General features: G+C 47.1%; 2 protein-coding genes across 4 annotated transcripts in view; one reads left to right on the top strand and one right to left on the bottom strand.

Moving 5' to 3' along the window:
* Positions 1-4921, top strand: part of SLC5A10 (solute carrier family 5 member 10) — a 108398-nt gene extending 103477 nt beyond the window's left edge. Inside the window, exons 14-15 of the mRNA XM_075565805.1 lie at positions 2463-2568; positions 3978-4921. Of these exons, the coding sequence (XP_075421920.1) occupies positions 2463-2568; positions 3978-4171 (300 nt within the window). The 3' untranslated portion in view covers positions 4172-4921. The remainder of the gene's footprint in view (positions 1-2462; positions 2569-3977) is intronic.
* Positions 4922-7004: 2083 nt separating this feature from the next.
* Positions 7005-21564, bottom strand: part of GRAP (GRB2 related adaptor protein) — a 45648-nt gene continuing 31088 nt past the window's right edge. For 2 of the 3 annotated variants that reach the window (XM_075565807.1, XM_075565808.1), the window contains exon 7: positions 9651-10300. In XM_075565807.1, the coding sequence (XP_075421922.1) occupies positions 10118-10300 (183 nt within the window). In that variant the 3' untranslated portion in view covers positions 9651-10117. Of the gene's footprint in view, positions 7596-9650; positions 10301-21564 lie in introns of those variants that run through there. The other variant, XR_012787401.1, reaches the window with a different exon arrangement.

Below are 21564 nucleotides of genomic sequence, written 5' to 3'. Positions count from 1 at the left end.
CCCATCCCACTCTAACCCCCTCATTCCCATCACTCTCACCCCCTCATTCCCATCACACTCTCACCCCCTCATTCCCATCACACTCTCACCCCCTCATTCCCATCACACACTCATCCCCTCATTCCCATCACTCTCACCCCCTCATTCCCATCACTCTCACCCCCTCATTCCCATCACACTCTCACCCCCTCATTCCCATCACACTCACCCCCTCATTCCCATCCCACTCTCACCCCCTCATTCCCATCCCACTCTCACCCCCTCATTCCCATCTCTCTCACTCCCTCATTCCCATCCCACTCTCACCCCCTCATTCCCATCTCTCTCACCCCCTCATTCCCATCTCTCTCACTCCCTCATTCCCATCCCACTCACCCCCTCATTCCCATCACAATCTCACCCCCTCATTCCCATCACACTCACCCCCTCATTCCCATCCCACTCTCACCCCCTCATTCCCATCACTCTCTCACCCCCTCATTCCCATCCCACTCTCACCTCATTACTTTCAAACATAACATTTATATGTGTGAGATATTGTCATAAATATCGGTGTATTTGTTTCTTATGGCTGTCTCTCAATATATATTACACATACAGGCAGTCCTCGTTTTACAACGCTTCGTTTTACAACGAATGGCTTATCCAACGCTGTGCAATGCATACCTATGTTCATTTTTACAACGCCAAAATGGCTTATCCAACGCTCTTACAACGCTTTGCAAAGTTGTTTATGTGTATGTAATATATTTATTATTTTATATTATACTATATAATATATTATATTATATATTATGTTATATTATATATATAATACAGTATATACACTATAATTTATGTGTGCTGCATATCTTATTGCCTGAGTAAAATATTTGGTGTATTTTAGTGTTAAAAATGCCTTCAGGAACGGAAGCTTTCATTTAAACAGTGTTCCTATGGGAAAACGTGTTTCACCCCCTCATTCCCATCACACTCTCACCCCCTCATTCCCATCACACTCTCACCCCCTCATTCCCATCACACACTCATCCCCTCATTCCCATCACTCTCACCCCCTCATTCCCATCACTCTCACCCCCTCATTCCCATCACACTCTCACCCCCTCATTCCCATCACACTCACCCCCTCATTCCCATCCCACTCTCACCCCCTCATTCCCATCCCACTCTCACCCCCTCATTCCCATCTCTCTCACTCCCTCATTCCCATCCCACTCTCACCCCCTCATTCCCATCTCTCTCACCCCCTCATTCCCATCTCTCTCACTCCCTCATTCCCATCCCACTCACCCCCTCATTCCCATCACAATCTCACCCCCTCATTCCCATCACACTCACCCCCTCATTCCCATCCCACTCTCACCCCCTCATTCCCATCACTCTCTCACCCCCTCATTCCCATCCCACTCTCACCTCATTACTTTCAAACATAACATTTATATGTGTGAGATATTGTCATAAATATCGGTGTATTTGTTTCTTATGGCTGTCTCTCAATATATATTACACATACAGGCAGTCCTCGTTTTACAACGCTTCGTTTTACAACGAATGGCTTATCCAACGCTGTGCAATGCATACCTATGTTCATTTTTACAACGCCAAAATGGCTTATCCAACGCTCTTACAACGCTTTGCAAAGTTGTTTATGTGTATGTAATATATTTATTATATTATATTATACTATATAATATATTATATTATATATTATGTTATATTATATATATAATACAGTATATACACTATAATTTATGTGTGCTGCATATCTTATTGCCTGAGTAAAATATTTGGTGTATTTTAGTGTTAAAAATGCCTTCAGGAACGGAAGCTTTCATTTAAACAGTGTTCCTATGGGAAAACGTGTTTCGCTTTAAGACGTTTCGCTTTACAACGCCATTTTGAGTAACGTATTGTGTCGGATAACCGAGGACTGCCTGTACTCATTGTTACATACAGTATGTCTTTTGTTCCTGTAATGTTCACATGTAGTTCTGTCAATATGACTGTTATGACAAATTGCTCAGTGTAGATAGAGACAGAATAATCTAGGGTGCGCCAGGTGTCCAGTATTGAACTGGACTGTCCTGTATTCGGACACTCTGTCCAGTAAAAAAATTGAGGCAATACTGGACCTGTGTGTGTCCGGTATCACCTCTCTGGGCATTGTGACCTGACCGGCTTGGGGGGCTGCGGGATTTGGCCAAAGATAGGAGGAAACAGCATGGAGCGAGAGGTGTGTGTGTTGAGCTCGTCACACCTTTCACCATCGTGTCCAGTATTTTTGGAGAAGCCGCCTGGCCACCGTAGACAGAGTAGAAGGAGCTGCAGTTCCCGCTGGCGCAGAAATACTTACGTTCATATTACATGATTTACCAGGTCTAATAAACTAAAATCAAGAGCGGAGAAATTGCCCCTTTTTTCCCCTGCACCTCTAAACACATCAATATCGTTCCTCTTTGCAGCTGAAAAACCTCACGTGGTGGACGCTATCGCCGGGCAGAACTCCTCCTGAAATCGCACTCCAGAAAATGTCAACGCGGAGCCAGTCAGCCCCGGGAAGCAGCGATGGTAATAACAATACACCTATATTTATGTTGTAGAACGCTGATACTGTACGCAGTGGTGTGCGCAGATGTTTGCAGGTACAATAGATCCCTAATAGCTTACAATCTAATTGTGGTGCCAGCAAAACACAGAGATTAAATGAATCGCCCAAGGTCACATAGAAGGGACGCTGGCATTCAGCGGGAGCTCACCCACTCACCTACAGAAATGTACAACCCCAGTACCATTATTTGAACATGCAAAAAAAAAGCTGCTATGTTTAAATCGGTGCACAAAGTAAGTTATGGTGAGTAAAGCACTGGGAAAAAAAACCTCCACCGTACAGAATATAATAAATAATAATACCCCTTGTGATCACATTCACGTCTCAGACAGGTCTGCAGCCCTGCCTTTCTCCGTTATCTCTTAGCATACAGTGCAGCCAAGTATTCTGGGAAATGACATGCAAATGAACACCCAGCGTGTAAGAGGGCAGAAAGTGACACACCGTGTGCTCATTTGCATTTCATTACCCAGAAACCCTGGCTGCAGTGTAAGCAGATAGATAGTGAATGCAGTGAGATATAATGGGGAAAAGGCAGGGTTCACAGGTGGAATTTTTATTTGCTGTACGCATTTCTTAAATATGACTACAATTTTTTGTTGAACATGTATTGCGAATAGCTTGTGTGTTCCAACCTGTCTCCCTGACAGGCCGACAGGCCGCCAGTCCCAGCTGGTTAACTACTTTGGATAACTGCATTTATTTTCTTCTTTTTTTTAATAATACATTTCATTCGTTTAATGGATTACAATTAGCGTACTAGTGATACCATTTAGTGAATGATGTGATCGAGATCTGTATTTCACAAAGGAAGCATTCTTGTTAATAAGAACACTAACCCTGGTCTCCCCCCCACGCGTATTAATCCCCATGAGCAAGCAGTGTGTAGAAAGAGAAATTAAGTGTATTATATATGGGGGGTTGGAGGGGGAGAGAATAGGGAACAAGTCTCCAAAAACCCCAGTATTTGTAAAGTAATCAAATGTAATTTAGCTAGCCTCTCCTCGTAAATTAGATTGTCCATCCCCTTTATTAATTTGGTGGCTCTTCTCTGCACTCTCTCTAGTTCCATAATGTATTTTCTTAGGATTGGTGCCCAAAATTGTACTCCATATTCAAGGTGTGGTCTTACTAATGCTTTATAAAGGGGCATAATTATGTTTACTTCCCTTCCTTCCATTGTGCATTTAATGCAAGAGGTGTTGTAATCAGTCTCTTGGCTACAAAGTAACACCAGATTTGTCAAGGGCAACACTCCCCACTGAGCCCCATTCTCAATGTAGTGCCGTTTTTCTTCTGGGAGATCTTGCACTTCTCTCTGGTGGATTCCTGGAGATCTGCTGATCCTTTTCCTTATTTCTTGGGACAGAGCCAGCGAAGAGCCCCCCTCGCAGCCGATCATGGAGCAGCCCGTTCTGCAGCTCCCCCGAAACAGCAGTGGGTTCTCCCAAGCCAGAAAAACACAGGAGCATCAGGGAGGATCCATTCTGGGCGCGGGTGTGCTGCGTCAACGCTGTCATCCTGATGTGCGTCAACATCTTCTTCTACGCCTATTTCGCCTGAAGGCAGAGACAGCGAAATCAAGGGGTTCAGAGGCCATAAAATCAACCAGCACATCGGTTCTGTTCACTAAATAAAATAGCGTACATCTGTGTAAAAAGGGGGGATAAGTGTACACCACAGGGGCTCAACTCTAGTCCTCAAGACCCCAACAGGTCAGGTTTTCAGGATATCGCTGCTCCAACACAGGTGGCTCAATCTGTCCCTGCTTCAGCACAAGTGGCTCAATCAGTCCCTGCTTCAGCACAAGTGGCTCAATCAGTCCCTGCTTCAGCACAAGTGGCTCAATCTTCGACTGAGCCTCTGATTGAGCCACCTGTGCTGAAGCTGGGATATCCTTAAAACCTGACCTGTTTGGGGCGGCTTGAGGACAGGAGTTGAGCCCCTCTGGTGTAGATAAAATTACTTACTGCCAAAGCTCCCCAGCAAATGCCGGGATCCGCTATCAGAGCGCCATGCTGCGTTAGCTGACATTGACACAGGATCAAACTCCAGTAGCTCTTCTCTACGCTTACTAAATCTCCCCCTATAAAACAAGCACAGTACCACTAGTTTCCTTAACCCATTGAGCTCCAGCAGTGGGGACTACAAAACAATGTAATGGCACTCAAGGGTTTAACCCCTGTCCCGCTGTTTTCCGACGTTATGGGGAAGTCCCAATTCGCTCACAAACATATGTATTTATTTTCAAGCAACTCCATGTAACTGTTTTCCATAAACCGGTTCAAATAAAACACAGATTGTTTACAATGAGTTACAAGGACCTCACATTCAGAAAGTTACACAGACTTTACCAACACTGAAAATAAAATAAGGATGCTGATAGGATTTTTGTGTTTGGGACTAGAGCAAAAAGGGAACAAGTTCGACAGTGAGTGAGATGTAGGGTTGATGAAAGGTGCAACGCGCTCAAGACACACAACCGTCTCACCTCTCTCTGCTCCATGCTGTTTTCTCCTCTCCTTGGCTACAAACCTCAGGCTCCTGACACATCCCCGTAATTGGCTGCATTACCCAGCAACAGACAATCAGGATGGAGGAAGCTGCCCAGCCCCCTAGCAGCAGCCCTGCTCGGGGGGAAATCCCACAGCCCCCCCCAAGCTGGTCAGATTACTTTGTCCAGAGAGGTAATACCGGTATACACATACATGTCCAGAGAGGTAATACCAGTATACACATACACGCCCAGAGAGGTAATACCGGTATACACATACACGTCCAGAGAGGTAATACCGGTATACACATACATGTCCAGAGAGGTAATACCGGTATACACATACACGTCCAGAGAGGTAATACCGGTATACACATACAAGTCCAGAGAGGCAATACAGGTATACACATACACGCCCAGAGAGGTAATACCGGTATACACATACATGTCCAGAGAGGTAATACCGGTATACACATACACGTCCAGAGAGGTAATACCGGTATACACATACACGCCCAGAGAGGTAATACCGGTATACACATACATGTCCAGAGAGGTAATACCGGTATACACATACAAGTCCAGAGAGGTAATACCGGTATACACATACACGCCCAGAGAGATAATACCGGTATACACATACACGTCCAGAGAGGTAATACCGGTATACACAGACATGCCCAGAGAGGTAATACCGGTATACACATACATACTCAGAGAGGTAATACCGGTATACACATACACGCCCAGAGAGGTAATACCGGTATACACATACATGTCCAGAGAGGTAATACTGGTATATACATACATGTCCAGAGAGGTAATACCGGAGACATACATGTTCAGAGAGGTAATACCGGTATACACATACATGTCCAGAGACGTAATACCGGAGACATACATATTCAGTATTACCTCTCATTTTATACTGGACAGTGTCCAAATACAGGACAGTCCGGTTCTATGCTGGACACCTGGCAACCCTGTGAAATGGTGTATTTATTGATCCTGCTTCTATTCAATCCTTTCACTGGCAGAGCAATGCATGGAAAGCCTCTCTGGCATCCCAGGGGTTACGTGTCCCTGTTTACATGTGACTTTAACCCTGGAAAGTATCTGGGATTCACTTGGGGGGAAAAAAACCCCCACAATGAATCAAAGTAAATGAGTAAATTGCTGAGCTCTTCTCCAAACCTGAAAGACCTGTGAAAATAACTCCCCATTAAGACAATTATACCTTACTTAGCGTGTACATTTTCCAGGCAATTAAAGGCTTTGAGGCAATGAGGCAACAGATAAGTATTTTCATGCACCCAGTGATTCTCGCAGCATCACGTCACATGCACCTATTCAGGCTTCTTTTCTTAGGAGGTTATTTACTAGTGCGGAGGCCAACTCCAGTCCTCAAGGGATTCCAGCAAGTCAGGTTTCCAGGATATCCCTGCTTCAGCACAGGTGGCTCAGTCATTGGCCCACTCCAGTCCTCAAGGGCCAACACATGGACAGGTATTTGGGATATCCCAGCTTCAGCACACGGCTCAATCAGTGGCTCCGTCTTCAATTGAGCCACCTATGCTGAAGCAGGGATATCCTGGAAACCTGACCTGCTGGTGGCCCTTGAGGACTGGTGTTGGCCACCCCTGCACTAGTGGGATTTTTAACCCCTTTAGTGTCTTTGACTTCTAGTGACACCCAGCTACGTCCCCGTGTCCCCAAAACTGAGACAGGGCTGATAAGCGGACCTGATAAGTTGGTGCGTTTTATTCCCAACAGGTTTACCTGTTTCACACGCAGCCGACAGTAACACCAATGACCAGAATTAGGTTTTGAGTTCTGTATCGTGCCCCTGATCACTGCAACTTTGGAATCGTTGCTGCTGCCCCTCCCCCCCCCCCCCATCCCCCCATCCCCCTGCTGTTCGATAACAATAAACAAGCCGCAGATATTGTGTAAGGAGTAATATCTGTTTTAGTTTTCACACGATTGCCTTTGGGACAATTATTTGTGGAGATAACCATTCCTTACATTAGCAAACAAGTATTAAAGATGACAGAAAATAGGTGATTTTGCTTTCACTTTACTGCAACTCCGATATAAATGGCGCCATCTTTATGCTGCCCCACCGTGAATTGCATCGCATTGTGTTGGGTAGACGTCTTCATAAGAAGGATGTTTATCCAGAGGGTGGCAGTTACTGACAGTATTAAGCAGGAAATATTGCTCTTATATAGCACTGTACACAGAACTGCAATAAGTCCCTGCCCCCAAGAGCTTACAGTCTAGTTTTGGTGTCTGAGGCACAGGGATATAAAGAGACGTTGCCAGGGCCACATGAAATTCCTTTCGGACACGGATGCAGAGCACGTTCACCCATTTCAAAGGCTGTAAGAAGCTCTTCAGCCCATGCATTTATTCACTGGAAATCAGAGGAGAAGAATGACTCCGAGCGCTGGTCCTTTCATCCTGGGGCTAACCCCAAACAGATAGCTTCTTCTGCAATGTTATGGAGAAGAGAAGATGACGTGACATCATGGTGAAGGGGGATGACCATGGCGGGGTAGAGATATGATATCATGGTAGGGGCAGGAGAGACATGACATGGGGGGGGGGGGGGAGGGAAGACGGAGAGATGACATCATGGCATGGATGAAAAGGGAGAGATGTGACATCATAGCGGAGGGAAGTGGGAGAGACTTGGCATCATGGCGGGGGGGAAAGAAAGGATGACATGACATTATAGTGGTGGGGAGAAGAAAGAGAAACAGGACATCATGGAGGGGAGGAGGGAGAGACATGACATCATGGCAGGAGGGAGAGACATGACATCATGGCAGGGGGAGAGACATGACATCATGGCAGGGGGAGAGACATGACATCATGGCAGGGGGAGAGACATGACCTCATGGCAGGGGGGGAGAGACATGACATCATGGCAGGGGGGGAGAGACATGACATAATGGCAGGGGGGGAGAGACATGACATCATGGCAGGGGGGGAGAGACATGACGTCATGGCAGGAGGGAGAGACATGACATAATGGCAGGGGGGGAGAGACATGACATCATGGCGGGTGGGGGAGAGACATGACATCATGGCAGGAGGGAGAGACATGACATCATAGCAGGGGGGGAGAGACATGACATAATGGCAGGGGGGAGAGACATTACATCATGGCAGGGGGGGAGAGACATGACGTCATGGCAGGGGGGGAGAGACATGACGTCATAGCAGGGGGGGAGAGACATGACATAATGGCAGGTGGGAGAGACATGACATCATAGCAGGGGGGGAGAGACATGACATCATGGCAGGGGGGGAGCAGTAACAAACAGAAGGCAAACAGAAGCCGCCACTTCAAGATCACAGACATGAGTTTCAGAGCCAAAAGGCCTGTAGGGAACATATTATCTCCCAATGCAGCCACACCCCAAATATTATCGTCTGTCATTATCTGAAAACATTCAGTACAACAGAACAAAGGGGGGTTCCTCTCTGCCATCGGAAGCGCTTCATTATGTGGTGAGCACCTTTCCCTTCCAGCTGCCAAATTCAACACCGTAAAGATTTTCTGCTCCCTTTCAATCAGACCAGATGTCTTGTTCTTGGATTTCACATTAAGTTTGTGTACTTTGGGTGTCCTTCACAGCTTCACTAACCCGCAGAGGCTCTACTAATAACCCCACCTGTTCAATGTGACGCTGATTGTCATCAGTAATTATATGCCACTGAAGGGGTTAATAATATACATCTGTCATTTTCACTGGTAAAAGGTGCACACTGGGCATTTCTGTCACTCCCCTAAAGCAGGAGTGGCCAACTCCAGTCCTCAAGAGCCAGCAAAAGGTCAGGATCTAAGAATATCCCTGCTTCAGCGCAGGTGGTGCAGTTGAAGACAGAGCCACTGATGGAGTCACCTGTGCTGAAGCAGGGATATCATTAAAACCTGACCTGTTGGTGGTCCTTGAGGACTGGTGCTGGCCGCCCCTGCCCTAAAGGAAAAGTCACATATTTACAAAACATTGTCGCCTAAAAGCAGCTTATAAAAATACAATATATTCTGGCATAGAAGTTAAAGTGAGGGCTCCGGGCTCCGGGCTCCGGGCTCCGGGCTCCGGGCTCCGCTGGGGCTGGAATTAGACATTGCCCAGCAGAATATGGTCAGAGCAGCTGATGTACTGCAGCCTTAGCAGAGGTGAGAGAGATTCTTAATGCTAGCATCACTCTTATCTATTGTATTAATGTATTTATACTTTATACCAGAAAAGATACATTGATGTATGCCCTGACCTGCGGGTCACCCCACTAGCGGAGTAACTGCGCTGACATCTTTTTGGGTAACAGATGGTGTAAGGGAGTGATTCTGACTTTTAAGAAGGTGATCTTATTAAACAGTATAGCATGTGTGTATAAGGGGGTGATCTTATTATAGAGTGTAGTGTGTGTATAAGAGGGTGATCTTATTAAAGAGTATAGTGTGTGTGTATAAGAGGGTGATCTTATTAAAGAGTATAGTGTGTGTAAAGGAGGGTGATCTTATTAAAGAGTATAGTGTGTGTGTGTGTGTGTGTGTGTGTGTGTGTGTGTGTGTGTGTGTGTGTGTGTGTGTGTGTGTGTGTGTGTGTGTGTATAAGAGGGTGATCTTATTAAAGAGTATAGTGTGTGTGTATAATAGGGCGGTCTTATTAAAGAGTATAGTGTGTGTGTATAATAGGGCGGTCTTATTAAAGACTATAGGGTGTGTATGAGGGTGATCCTGGCTGACAAAGTGATCATAGTATAACCTTTAATAGTAACAGATGTGTGTAATAGGGGAAATATGCTATAAGTGAGAGTGACTCCCTTACAATAATGAATTATTGATATTTATGGCTAGAGGCTTCAATGTGCTGTAGGCTATTCAAGCAAGGAAATTGGTATTAAAGATTCCTGTACATGGCTAGGTAAGGCCAGTGCCCACCAGCGAGGGGTGATATATCCAGGCTGGTTCCCCAACAAGGAGATCAGGGGACAGCAGGTTACATGAGGATCTGGTTCACATAGTTCTGCGGGAACATGCCGGTCCTTCCAGAGTTCCTCCCTCTCCACCAGTTGGAGTCTGAGGAGTCCAGGACCTCTATGATGTCCCCCTGTTTGAAAGGCAGTTCCGATGCCACCTGGGGGGTGAAGTCAAACTGCGCCTGGACGAACCGCGTTTTCCGCTGTGGGGACAGAACAAAGGGAGAGAGGATCTCAGATGTGTGTTTGTGCAACACTCAGATCCGTGAACAAGCTCAGCGCAAACCTTTAGTGCCTGGATGTGCTGAGAATGTAATGGTACCAAGGGATGCAGTGCACCAATACTTTTCTATGTACAAACTTACATTCCCCTAGTTTGCACAAACGAAAGGGGTTTATTTGGAAAAAGATGGCCTTACTTTCTGAAGTACTCTTTTGTTAGAGTATAGTTACTGTCCTCAATGTTTAACAGGTCTACATTTATTCTGACCAGACAGTGTCGCTACTTTTTGAAAGCACTTTGGCCATTGGGGCAAGCAAACCAGACAGGTCTCCAGAGGGCTATTGGAGTGATTCCAGTTCGGATCTGGTTTTAAAGTGGAGTCACCAGCCCGCAGACCGGCTCAGAGCTGCTTGTTAATTTGGCTACCCGAAAAACTTTCCGTGTTTTCTACATAGCAGCCTAAGGATACAGCTGATCCCAAATGTCTCAGTCCTGCTCTCACATGTGATCTCCACCTCTGTAGCATTTCGCATCATCAGCAGAAGAGGCCGGCCAGCCAAATCCCTGCCTCTTACAATGTATCGTGGCCTAATCCCATTTACATGAGTGTGTAAGGAATCCTGTTTGTATGTCAGTTGGCAGCCACCTCACTCCCACCCCACCCACCACAACCTAAAGTCTGACAATCTCATCACCCCTTCTCCCCCTTCCCCCCCATCCCCTCCCCCCCCCCCCGTCTCCATTATGAGTGAGCAGACAGACTTACAATGAGTGAATGCTCCTCCAAGGCCTCCTTCCAAAGACTGCCAAATGTTCGAGATTCACTAGACATAAGTGAGGCAAAGTAGTGTGGGGGCCGTGTTGGTCCGTTCTTCCAGGAAGTAACAAAGGTGGTATGATACCTTTTATTGGACCAACAAGTAGTTCATCGGGTTACCCTGAGAGGTTGGAAAGCTTGTAACATATCAACTACTTGTTGGTCCAATAAAAGGTATCATACCCCCTATTAGATCTTCCGCCTTTGTTACTGCATAGACATGAGTGAGGTTCAATAGGATTTTTGAAACAACATGGAGCCAAATCAGGCTTTCATTCAAGGGGTGCCAACACCCCTTGAATGAAATGGGATCAAAAGTATAATACCAGCTCAAAATTGTCAATTTCTGGTGTCGGTCTCTCTTTGCTGGTCTGTTTGGTAGAAGAATGAGATAAGATAGACTGGAATGGATCCTCATCACATTTTTGACCATAGCAGCTAAGTCCAGGTCAACAGCGACAGGGGCGGAGCTACAGCCCGGGCAAAGTGACTAGGAAAACCATGAACCTAAAAAACAGCCGCGGTGGTTATTCTAGCAAATTGGATAAGCCGAGAATCCTGAGGACAAAACAGTAATACTGTACTTATATATGCAATTGATATGACTAGAATGGTCAGTCATTCTAGTCATATCAATTATTGATTAAGCTTAATCAAGGTTCAGGTTTAGTTTAATATACGTGACACTATTGATTCAATTATTTTAATTTGTTTTATTTGTATTTTATTAAATGTCAATGTATATGCATATATAAGTACAGTATTACTGTTTTGTCCTCAGGAATCTCGGTGTATCCAATTTGCCAGAATAACCACCGCGGCTGGTTTTTGGTTTTTAGGTTCATGTGCTAAGGTTTTTCCTATTCACTTATCTCTTTCTAGGGGGCTAGAGACCCCCTTTACCTTTGCTGCAGAACATCACTAATATTTTTCCACGTGATACACTGTTATACAATCACTAAGTACACATACTCTATATATTTACCACATTTGTAGATATCTCACATTAGCGCTTTGAATTTCTTTTCCACTTATAGCCCGGACAAAGACCAGGGGCCCGCGCTCTCTCCTCCTGTCGGCGGCCCTGCTGACCATCTCACTCACTTCTCCCCCAGATAGAGGCAGGCGGGGGGAGAGGATGGTACGCAGCGGCGGGCAGCCAGAGGGAAGCAGAGGAGCAGCCGGCAGAGGAGTTAGGAGTTGCACGGAGGTAGAGCAGGACGGCTGGGGAGGAGGGCGCCCCAGCGGTCCGACCCGGAAGTCTTTATTACTTCTGGTGTCTATGCTGCTACAGCGCGATCCACCCCCGGCCGTCCTGCTCTGCCTCCGTGTAACTCCTAACTCCTCTACCGGCTGCTCCGCTGCTTAACTCTGGCGGCCCGCTGCAGCATACCATCGTCTCCCCCCGCCTGCCTCTATCACCACCCTGTCCCACAGGTAGGCATGGAGGAGGAGGATGGGGAGAGAGATGGAGGACAGGGAGAGAGCTGAGGGATGATGAGGAGAGATGAGAAGGATAGATGAGGAGGAGGAGAGAGATGAGGAGGAGATATCCTCCAATTTAAAAATCGAGCCACATTTTTCTCCTGAATCTACGGAATACGTTCACTTATAATGGGGCCCCGAACCAATGTTTGCCCCGGGGGCCCGCGCATGTCTAGCTACGCCACTGAACAGAGACCTTCTCTAACAGTAAAATGTTAAACCTTTACGATAGACCCCCAAGAGCCGAGCATCTTCTAGCATCATGACCGGGTGATCACTTACGTAGTGATGACGCTCACTAGACTTCATAAAGGCCAACAGCGGCTGCCCAAAACGATGATTAAATCAGACAGTGCTGCTAATTGGAAATGAACTGAAACCATGTTATCAGGCGTGTAAATGCTCACGCACTCATTTCAAGTATTTTGATCTCATACGTGTCAATTGTATGAGGGATTTCCGGTAACATGTTTCTCACTCATTTTGGTCCCAGACTTCCCTTGTATTTCTGCTTAGTTTCTAAGCTTTCGGTCTGGATGCACCCCTGTGTACCCTGCTAACACAATGACAGGTCCATCGCACATCAATCCCGGCTCCCATCGCAGTAAGATTTTGAGCAGGCACCTGCAGGCTGGGAGGGAGCAGAAACCAACATCATCGTAATTAAATTATCTTGAAAAATATATATATATACATTAAGATGTAACTGGCTGCCAAGTATGAGGTGAACACAAAGTTACAACAAAGTGAACTGCCCCAAGCAGGGGCTGTGCGTGAGCAGGCCAACATGATAATGTTATAATCTCCTGTGATATAGTGCTGACAGAGCACGCAGAGCCTGGAATAGTTTCATATAGAGGCAATTAATAATAAAAAAATACTACAAGAGCATTGGAAACAGAGAATCCCTGTAAGTGGCACAGCGCAAGGTATTTAGGACAATATCTAAAGCAGGGTGCTAAGCTTTACTAATTCAAATGAATTGGAGTCAAGGATTAGCACCCTTCTATGGATCTGGGCCTTAGAGACAGCAGCTGTGTGCTGTTACCTTCAGATAATTGCAGTGATATCAGTGTCCTAGTACTGTACCTTTACTTGTCCCGAGTACCTTACCATGTGTTCCCTGTGCAGCTTCCAGCCTCAGGAGGCCGCGGTCAGCATCATTTACAGCTGAGCCTTCTTTATAGCATGTGGTACGTTTGTAAGACTTGAAGAAGAGACCGGTGAGACTTAAAAAGCTCCGTACCACCCAACTTCAGACCGGGGTCAGACAGGGGCATCTATGGCCCACCGGGGGAACCTAACTGAAGCACCCCTCCACTAACCGCTCCCCTCAAACTTAATCCAATATCCCCCCCCCCTCTTTCCTGTGCAGCTCACATTAAGCAGGATTTCCCTGGTTTCCCGGTGGGTCAGTCCGACCCTCTCTTCATCTATGGAGGACCCTCATTGTGGTCCCTTAAAGGGTATCACAATCTACAACAAACCTAACCTACTACTATCATTAAAATGCAGAGTCGACCTCTTCTAGGGCCCTGCACTACCTGGGATTCCCCCACAAATGGTGGAGACGATGACGGGATAAGTCCGTCCCCACACAGGACGGGCCTTAGTGTGGAGTTAGAGGCTACTAATCGGGAGAGATGTTATAAGATATTGTTTTATGTGTAATCAAGATGCTACAGGCATACCCCGGTTTAAGGACACTCACTTTAAGGACACTCGCGAGTAAGGACATATCGCTCAATAGGCAAATGGCAGCTCACGCATGCGCCTGTCAGCACGTCCTGAACAGCAATCCCAGCTCCCTTCCTGTACCGAAGCTGTGCGCAAGCGGGGAGACTATAGAGCCTGTTACTAATGCGTTATTTACATCAGTTATGCACGTATATGACGATTGCAGTGCAGTACATGCATCGATAAGTGGGAAAAAGGTAGTGCTTCACTTTAAGTACATTTTCACTTTACATACATGCTCCGGTCCCATTGCGTACGTTAATGCGGGGTATGCCTGTATACAATTCCTACTTAATCTGTATGTTGTGTGGACATCCGCCCCTCCCCCCCCCCCCCTTTTTACTTTTGTACCCTTCCCCTACCCCATCAAAAAAAAAAAGGTGTATGTATTAATGTAAACGATGAATGGATATCTTCAATAAAAATTGTGAGATTAAAAAAATAAAATGAATGCAGAGTCAGCAACCAGGTGAAGCAATATGATGCAGGCCTCTCCCACATAGGGGTGTATTCATTAAATGGCAATAGTGCCGATCAGGGCACTATCACGCGGAAACTCTCATTGACATCAAATGGCACTATAACTGTTTAATGAATAACCCCCATGTGCATTAACCATCAGTCTGTAAACCCAGAATAGAGTTGGGTGATTAATATCCCATGTGTTCTGTCTTTGGGACTCCCTGCGCTGGGACACAATGCATCATTGACAACACAAGACAGACAGACAGAATGATACTTTGTCTCCCAGTTTTCTTGTACTTCTCGAATTATTGGGCACTCGTCCATCTTTACCTCTTTCCATCCACTTGCACAAAACTGATATTTTTAAAAGATAAGGTCCAAAGAGGTTATCCTTTCAGCACGATGCTGGTCACAGCATGTGTACAAACACCAGAATGCAAACCATTCACTTTGCAGTCGCAGGGACCAGAAAGGCACAGTGAGACTTTACAGCGTACTGCTGGTCCTCGTGGGAAATAACCAGTTCATGCACTGCTGCCCCCACCTGCTTCACAAAGCCATCATGTTCCAGTGTAGTTACGGGCAGTAACTGGACGAGGCGCGGTTTGTGTTGCAGAACTGAAACTATGGTCCTATTTGCATGGGTTTCTCTCTCGATCTCCAAATATTCCATGTTAGGTACAAAGATCTCTTCATCACAAGCAAAACTGAACTCTTCTTATATCTCAGCTCTCGTCTCTCGCTCTGCCCTTGCTCTGCCCTGGCTCTCGCCTCTCTCGCTCTGCCCTGGCTCTCGTCTCTCGCTCTGCCCTGGCTCTCGTCTCTCGCTTTGCCCTGGCTCTCGCCTCTCGCTCTGCCCTGGCTCTCGTCTCTCACTCTGCCCTGGCTCTCGTCTCTCGCTCTGCCCTGGCTCTCGTCTCTCGCTCTGCCCTGGCTCTCGCCTCTCTCGCTTTGCCCTGGCTCTGATCTCTCGCTCTGCCCTGGCTCTGATCTCTCGCTTTGCCCTGGCTCTGATCTCTCGCTCTGCCCTGGCTCTGATCTCTCGCTCTGCCCTGGCTCTGATCTCTCGCTCTGCCCTGGCTCTGATCTCTCGCTTTGCCCTGGCTCTGATCTCTCGCTCTGCCCTGGCTCTGATCTCTCGCTCTGCCCTGGCTCTGATCTCTCGCTCTGCCCTGGCTCTGATCTCTCGCTCTGCCCTGGCTCTGATCTCTCGCTCTGCCCTGGCTCTGATCTCTCGCTCTGCCCTGGCTCTGATCTCTCGCTCTGCCCTGGCTCTCGCCTCTCTCTCTCTGCCCTGGCTCTCGCCTCTCTCGCTCTGCCCTGGCTCTCGCCTCTCTCGCTCTGCCCTGGCTCTCGCCTCTCTCGCTCTGCCCTGGCTCTGATCTCTCGCTCTGCCCTGGCTCTTATCTCTCGCTCTGCCCTGGCTCTGATCTCTCGCTCTGCCCTGGCTCTGATCTCTCCCTCTGCCCTGGCTCTGATCTCTCGCTCTGCCCTGGCTCTGATCTCTCGCTCTGCCCTGGCTCTGATCTCTCGCTCTGCCCTGGCTCTGATCTCTCGCTCTGCCCTGGCTCTGATCTCTCGCTCTGCCCTGGTTCTGATCTCTCGCTCTGCCCTGGCTCTCATCTGAGTCTCATGCTCTGCCCTCACACTCGTCTCTCACTCTGCCCTGGCTCTCATCTCACGCTCTGCCCTGGCTCTCGTCTCACGCTCTGCCCTGGCTCTCGTCTCAGTCTCTCGCTCTGTCCTTGATCTCATCTCTCGCTCTGCCCTAGCTCTCATCTGAGTCTCATGCTCTGCCCTCGCACTCGTCTCATGCTCTACCCTCGCACTCGTCTCATGCTCTGCCCTGGCTCTCGCCTCTCTCGCTCTGCCCTGGCTCTCGTCTCAGTCTCTCGCTCTGTCCTGGCTCTCGTCTCAGTCTCACGCTCTGCCCTGGCTCTCGTCTCTCACTCTGCCCTGGCTCTCGTCTCAGTCTCTCACTCTGCCCTGGCTCTCGTCTCAGTCTCTCGCTCTGCCCTGGCTCTCGCCTCTCTCGCTCTGCCCTGGCTCTCACCTCTCTCGCTCTGCCCTGGCTCTCGTCTCTCACTCTGCCCTGGCTCTAGTCTCAGTCTCTCGCTCTGCCCTGGCTCTCGCCTCTCTCGCTCTGCCCTGGCTCTAGTCTCAGTCTCTCGCTCTGCCCTGGCTCTCACCTCTCTCGCTCTGCCCTGGCTCTCGTCTCTCACTCTGCCCTGGCTCTCGTCTCAGTCTCTCGCTCTGCCCTGGCTCTCACCTCTCTCGCTCTGCCCTGGCTCTTGTCTCTCACTCTGCCCTGGCTCTAGTCTCAGTCTCACGCTCTGCCCTGCAAATAACGTGACGTTACCTAACGAAAAATGGCTGTTATTTTTCCGTGAGTTAATGTCCTGTTCGATAAGGTAATCATATGCAAAAACAACAGCTATATCTTAGCTAAATGTCACAGTATGTCTGGATAACTCTGCATTATATTTAGTGATGATATTTAATTGCACTCAGCCAATGAGGCTGGGCTTTTGCTGGGGGCAAAAAGACAGATTTAGAAAGGAACCCTTTGATTTATAGATTAACCTCACCCCCATGGGGAATATGCTCATTTAAATAAGTAAAATATATTTAGATCATTTCTTTCAGCATATTTCCCAGGTATCTCACGTGTGCTCCCAGGTGGAGTGTAGCTTAGGTTATAGCAGGGGTGCTGAACTCCAGTTCTCAACCCCCCCCCCCCCCCCCAACAGGACAGATAGCCCAGCTTCAGCACAGGTGGTTCAATCAGAGGCTCAGTCGAAGCAGAAACTGATTGAGCCATCTGTACTAAAGCAGGGACTGATTGAGCCATCTGTGCTGAAGCTGGGATATCCTGAAAACCTGACCTATTGGTGGGGAGGGGGGGCTTGAGGACTGGAGTTAAGCACCCCTGGGTTATAGGTTAGCATAGGGTACTCTATTTGGATGTATATAAGTCAATGGGCTCTCTCCTAAATTGCCCCCCCCCCCAAACCCACTCCAGCACCAAGTGGGAAACCCCCCCAGAACGTGGGATGAGCCACATAATGTAGATTTATGGGATGAATATGAAGCAGGTGGTAATAAGCTTGTTTTCATACCATTTACAACAATGGGTATTGCAAATAATACCATGCCTTTTCTAGAAGAAATGTCACGTTGTTCGCTTTAGTGAATGCTGCACTCTGATTACCAGGCGTTTATTTCGGTTAACGACATGTTACATAGGTTAACAGAGCTTAATGAATCTAGCCCTAAAGGTATTGCAGAGCACTCTGGCACTTAAAGGGTTCCATCGTTTCCCCAGCTTGAAATTCCGACAACTCTGCCCCCTTCCAAACATATATACGCACCCTTTTAGCCAGTCACTACAACTCCCTGCATGTACCCGCACACACCGGCTGTGTAAGATACTGAACCCACCCAGCTCAGATAAATCCAGGCTCATAACGTGAGTATCGCGTAATCTCAAAACTTATTGTGTGCAAAACAATGGCTGCTCCATATCTCAGTAATACCCCGGTATTGTAGCATAACACTGCATTGTCCTTCCAATAATGTGGCATTAAGTATGCCTTAGTGTTACATAGTTACATAGTAGAGTATTCCACAGCCTACAATAGGTGTTTAACTCAAGTTGAGAAAGAAAGGCGAGGGAAATGACGCTATGGTAGGTAACTCGTGCTGCACTGTGGCGTTACACCCTGTAAAAAAGCCCTATTTGAGGCTCTAGACGTGAGTAACGCCATATTTAGGCGTGACCTAACAAACGTAACGCGAAGTCACTGCATTAACCGGAACGTGCTTTTGTGAATATGCGCTGTTAAGGGGGGGGGGGCGCTGTTAAGGGGGGGGGACGCCGTTATCTTTGCATGTCATCACTGACTAATGTTCTAGGTCAGGTGTGCTCAACTCCAGACCTCAAGACCACCCAAGATTTCAGGTGCTCAGGATATCCCTGCTTCAGCACAGTTGGCTCAATCATTCCCAGCTTCCGCACAAGTGGCTCAATCAGTCTCAGATTCAGCACAGGTGGCTCAATCAGTGGCTCAGTCTTCGACTGAGCCACCTGCACTGAAGCTGGGATATCCTTAAAACCTAACCTTTCGGGAGGGCCTTGCGGCCTGGAGTTGAGCCTCCCTGCTCTAGCTAACACACTGATCTTTACAGATGGAAACACGACGTAACAGTGTGTTATTAGCCTTGGAGGGCACACGGTAAGGCTTAACATGACATTAACCTAGGTGAACGTTATTTGATAAAGCCGTGAGAATGTGGGTCTTAGATTGTAAGCTCTGTGGGGCCTTCCAATGTAAACCGTTATATTTGGTGCAGCCCTCACTCATTTTCTGGAAGTCTCGCTGATTTTTAGCATCCGCGGCTTCGCAAACATCCTATCCCTGATAGAATTGCAAACATTTACATCCACGTGTCATTTACAGGGCCCTGGACTCGCTGCTTTGCTCCTGGGATGTTGACACGGTTTGGAAAAGCCACATTATTTCATTTGAACAATATAAGCAGGTCTGGGTATTCCCAGAAAAAAGTGTCCAAATCCAGAAGCATTTCTAGATACGGAACATAGTGTTTTTTTCAATCGCTCCAGGGCTTTAATGTTAAAACAAGGAGGACTCTGTGTTTTTGTTTGAAGACATGTTTTTCAGCAGGAGTTAGTGTCCATGCCGCTTTCAGTATGATGTGTACAAATTGGGCAGCTCCGCCTGGCTTAAGCGTGTAAATAATGAGAACTATTATCATGTCATTTTCACAGGTGAATAACTCGCCGCATTATATGGTTAGGGACTGTCACAAATAAAAGGCAGCGCCGACATCTGATTGGCTGCCAGCTTATAACCCAACAACACAGTAATAACATATAAACAGCATCCAAAGTTCTCAATCCACGCGGCGCCTGGAATTCATGCTTGTAAAAATCCGGGGCACACAGAGCAAAGTTTGTATTTGAAAAACAATTCTAACAGGGCAGTTTTATTTAATTGCCTCGGGTCTGCGTTCTCTGACTTAAAGGAGCACGTCTTCCTTTTTTTTTAAATTAGGAGCAATTTGTTTGTTTTTTTGTGTGTAAACTAATAGTGTTTCAAACATGCTGCCAGCCGCACCAATCCCGCCTCGGATATTTACTGTGTCTCATATTATGCATACACCTAGGTATTAATGGGCGCTGGATGAATGTTTTAGTGGTGAAGTTTGGTGAACGTAGTAGAGGTTTCACCTTGGGCAAGTCACCTTATCTCCCTCTGCATCAGGATGCAAAATTAGATGGTAAGCTCTGCTGGCAGGTACAATTCCAAGTGCAGCTCTGCAGAGTTAAACATTTCACTGGAACTTTTTGCTGAAAACATTTTGCTGAGGTCCCATAGAGCAGTTTGTCCGGGGTTATTTTTTTCAAGGTGATCTTGAGAAAGGAAATAGAAATGATGGGCTCCCGGTTTGCCTGAAGACCGTGGCACGGGTCTTACTGCCGGCAAACGATTCAATGCTACTCTTCCAATATCAGTTCGGCCTTTCCGCGGGGGATACTTTGTGTATCACAAATAACAGAAGACAAATTGGGACGTATTTGAATGTATCGGTGCACTTTTGCAGTTTTAATGCTCACTTTGAGGTCTTTGTATCAAGACAAAAAAACAGTGCAAATCTGGAGCAAACAATTGCACCAGGTGTATAAAAACCCAGACTCTATTGCTTGCTTTCTGTGGGATTTTTCTTTTGCTACATTCGCAGATAGATTTGCCCCAGAATTGCCCCACTTTTGCCTGGATATAGAGACCTTTGTGTGTTATCTCTTGGCAGTAAGAGAGTGCATCTCATGCTAGATTTCCACTTTTTACCCGTTTCACCAGAAGTAATAGATATGGGGAGGCCAACTGCAGTCCTCAAGGGCCACCAACAGCCCCACCCCCCGTACTGCAGGCGTCGGGAGGTGCTTGCAGAGCTAGTCTTGAATAAACAAGGTTGTGGGTTCCATTCCAGCCAGAGCCACCTCCTATTATACAGAGTGATCTCTCTATTGGCCTGTTACCCACCTGCTATTATACAGAGTGATCTCTCTATTGGCCTGTTACCCACCTGCTATTATACAGAGTGATCTCTCTATTGGCCTGTTACCCACCTGCTATTATACAGAGTGATCTCTCTATTGGCCTGTTACCCACCTGCTATTGTTGCCTACAAACATACCTCTGTTACTGTAAAGAGTTATTGGATAGAAAGGCCCAAGATCAGCAGTGGCCTACTCCAGTCCCCAAGGGCCACCAACAGGTCAGGGTTTAGGGATATCCCTGCTTCAGGACAGGTGGCTCAATCAGAATGACTGAGCCACCTGTGCTGAAGCAGGGATATCCCCTATACCTGACCTAGTGGTGATACTTGAGGGCTGGAGTTGGCCACTCCTGCACTAGATGGTCAGTGATGTTTTCTAATCTCCATTCAAAACCGAAAACGGGAATCCTAATTAACGAGCAGTTACCCCTCTATTACAGGCACACCTCTATTACAGGTACATGTCTATTACAGGTACCCCTCTATTACAGGAACACCACTATTACAGGTACACCTCTGTTACAGGTACACCTCTGTTATAGGTACATATCTTACAGGTACCCCTCTATTACAGGTACATGTCTATTACAGGTACACCTCTGTTACAGGTACTTCTCTTACAGGTACCCCTCTATTACAGGCATACCACTATTACAGGT

This window comes from Ascaphus truei, chromosome 11 (assembly GCF_040206685.1).
Source record: "Ascaphus truei isolate aAscTru1 chromosome 11, aAscTru1.hap1, whole genome shotgun sequence".
NCBI classification, from domain to species: domain Eukaryota; kingdom Metazoa; phylum Chordata; class Amphibia; order Anura; family Ascaphidae; genus Ascaphus; species Ascaphus truei.
This window is presented reverse-complemented; position numbering and strand designations above follow the sequence as displayed.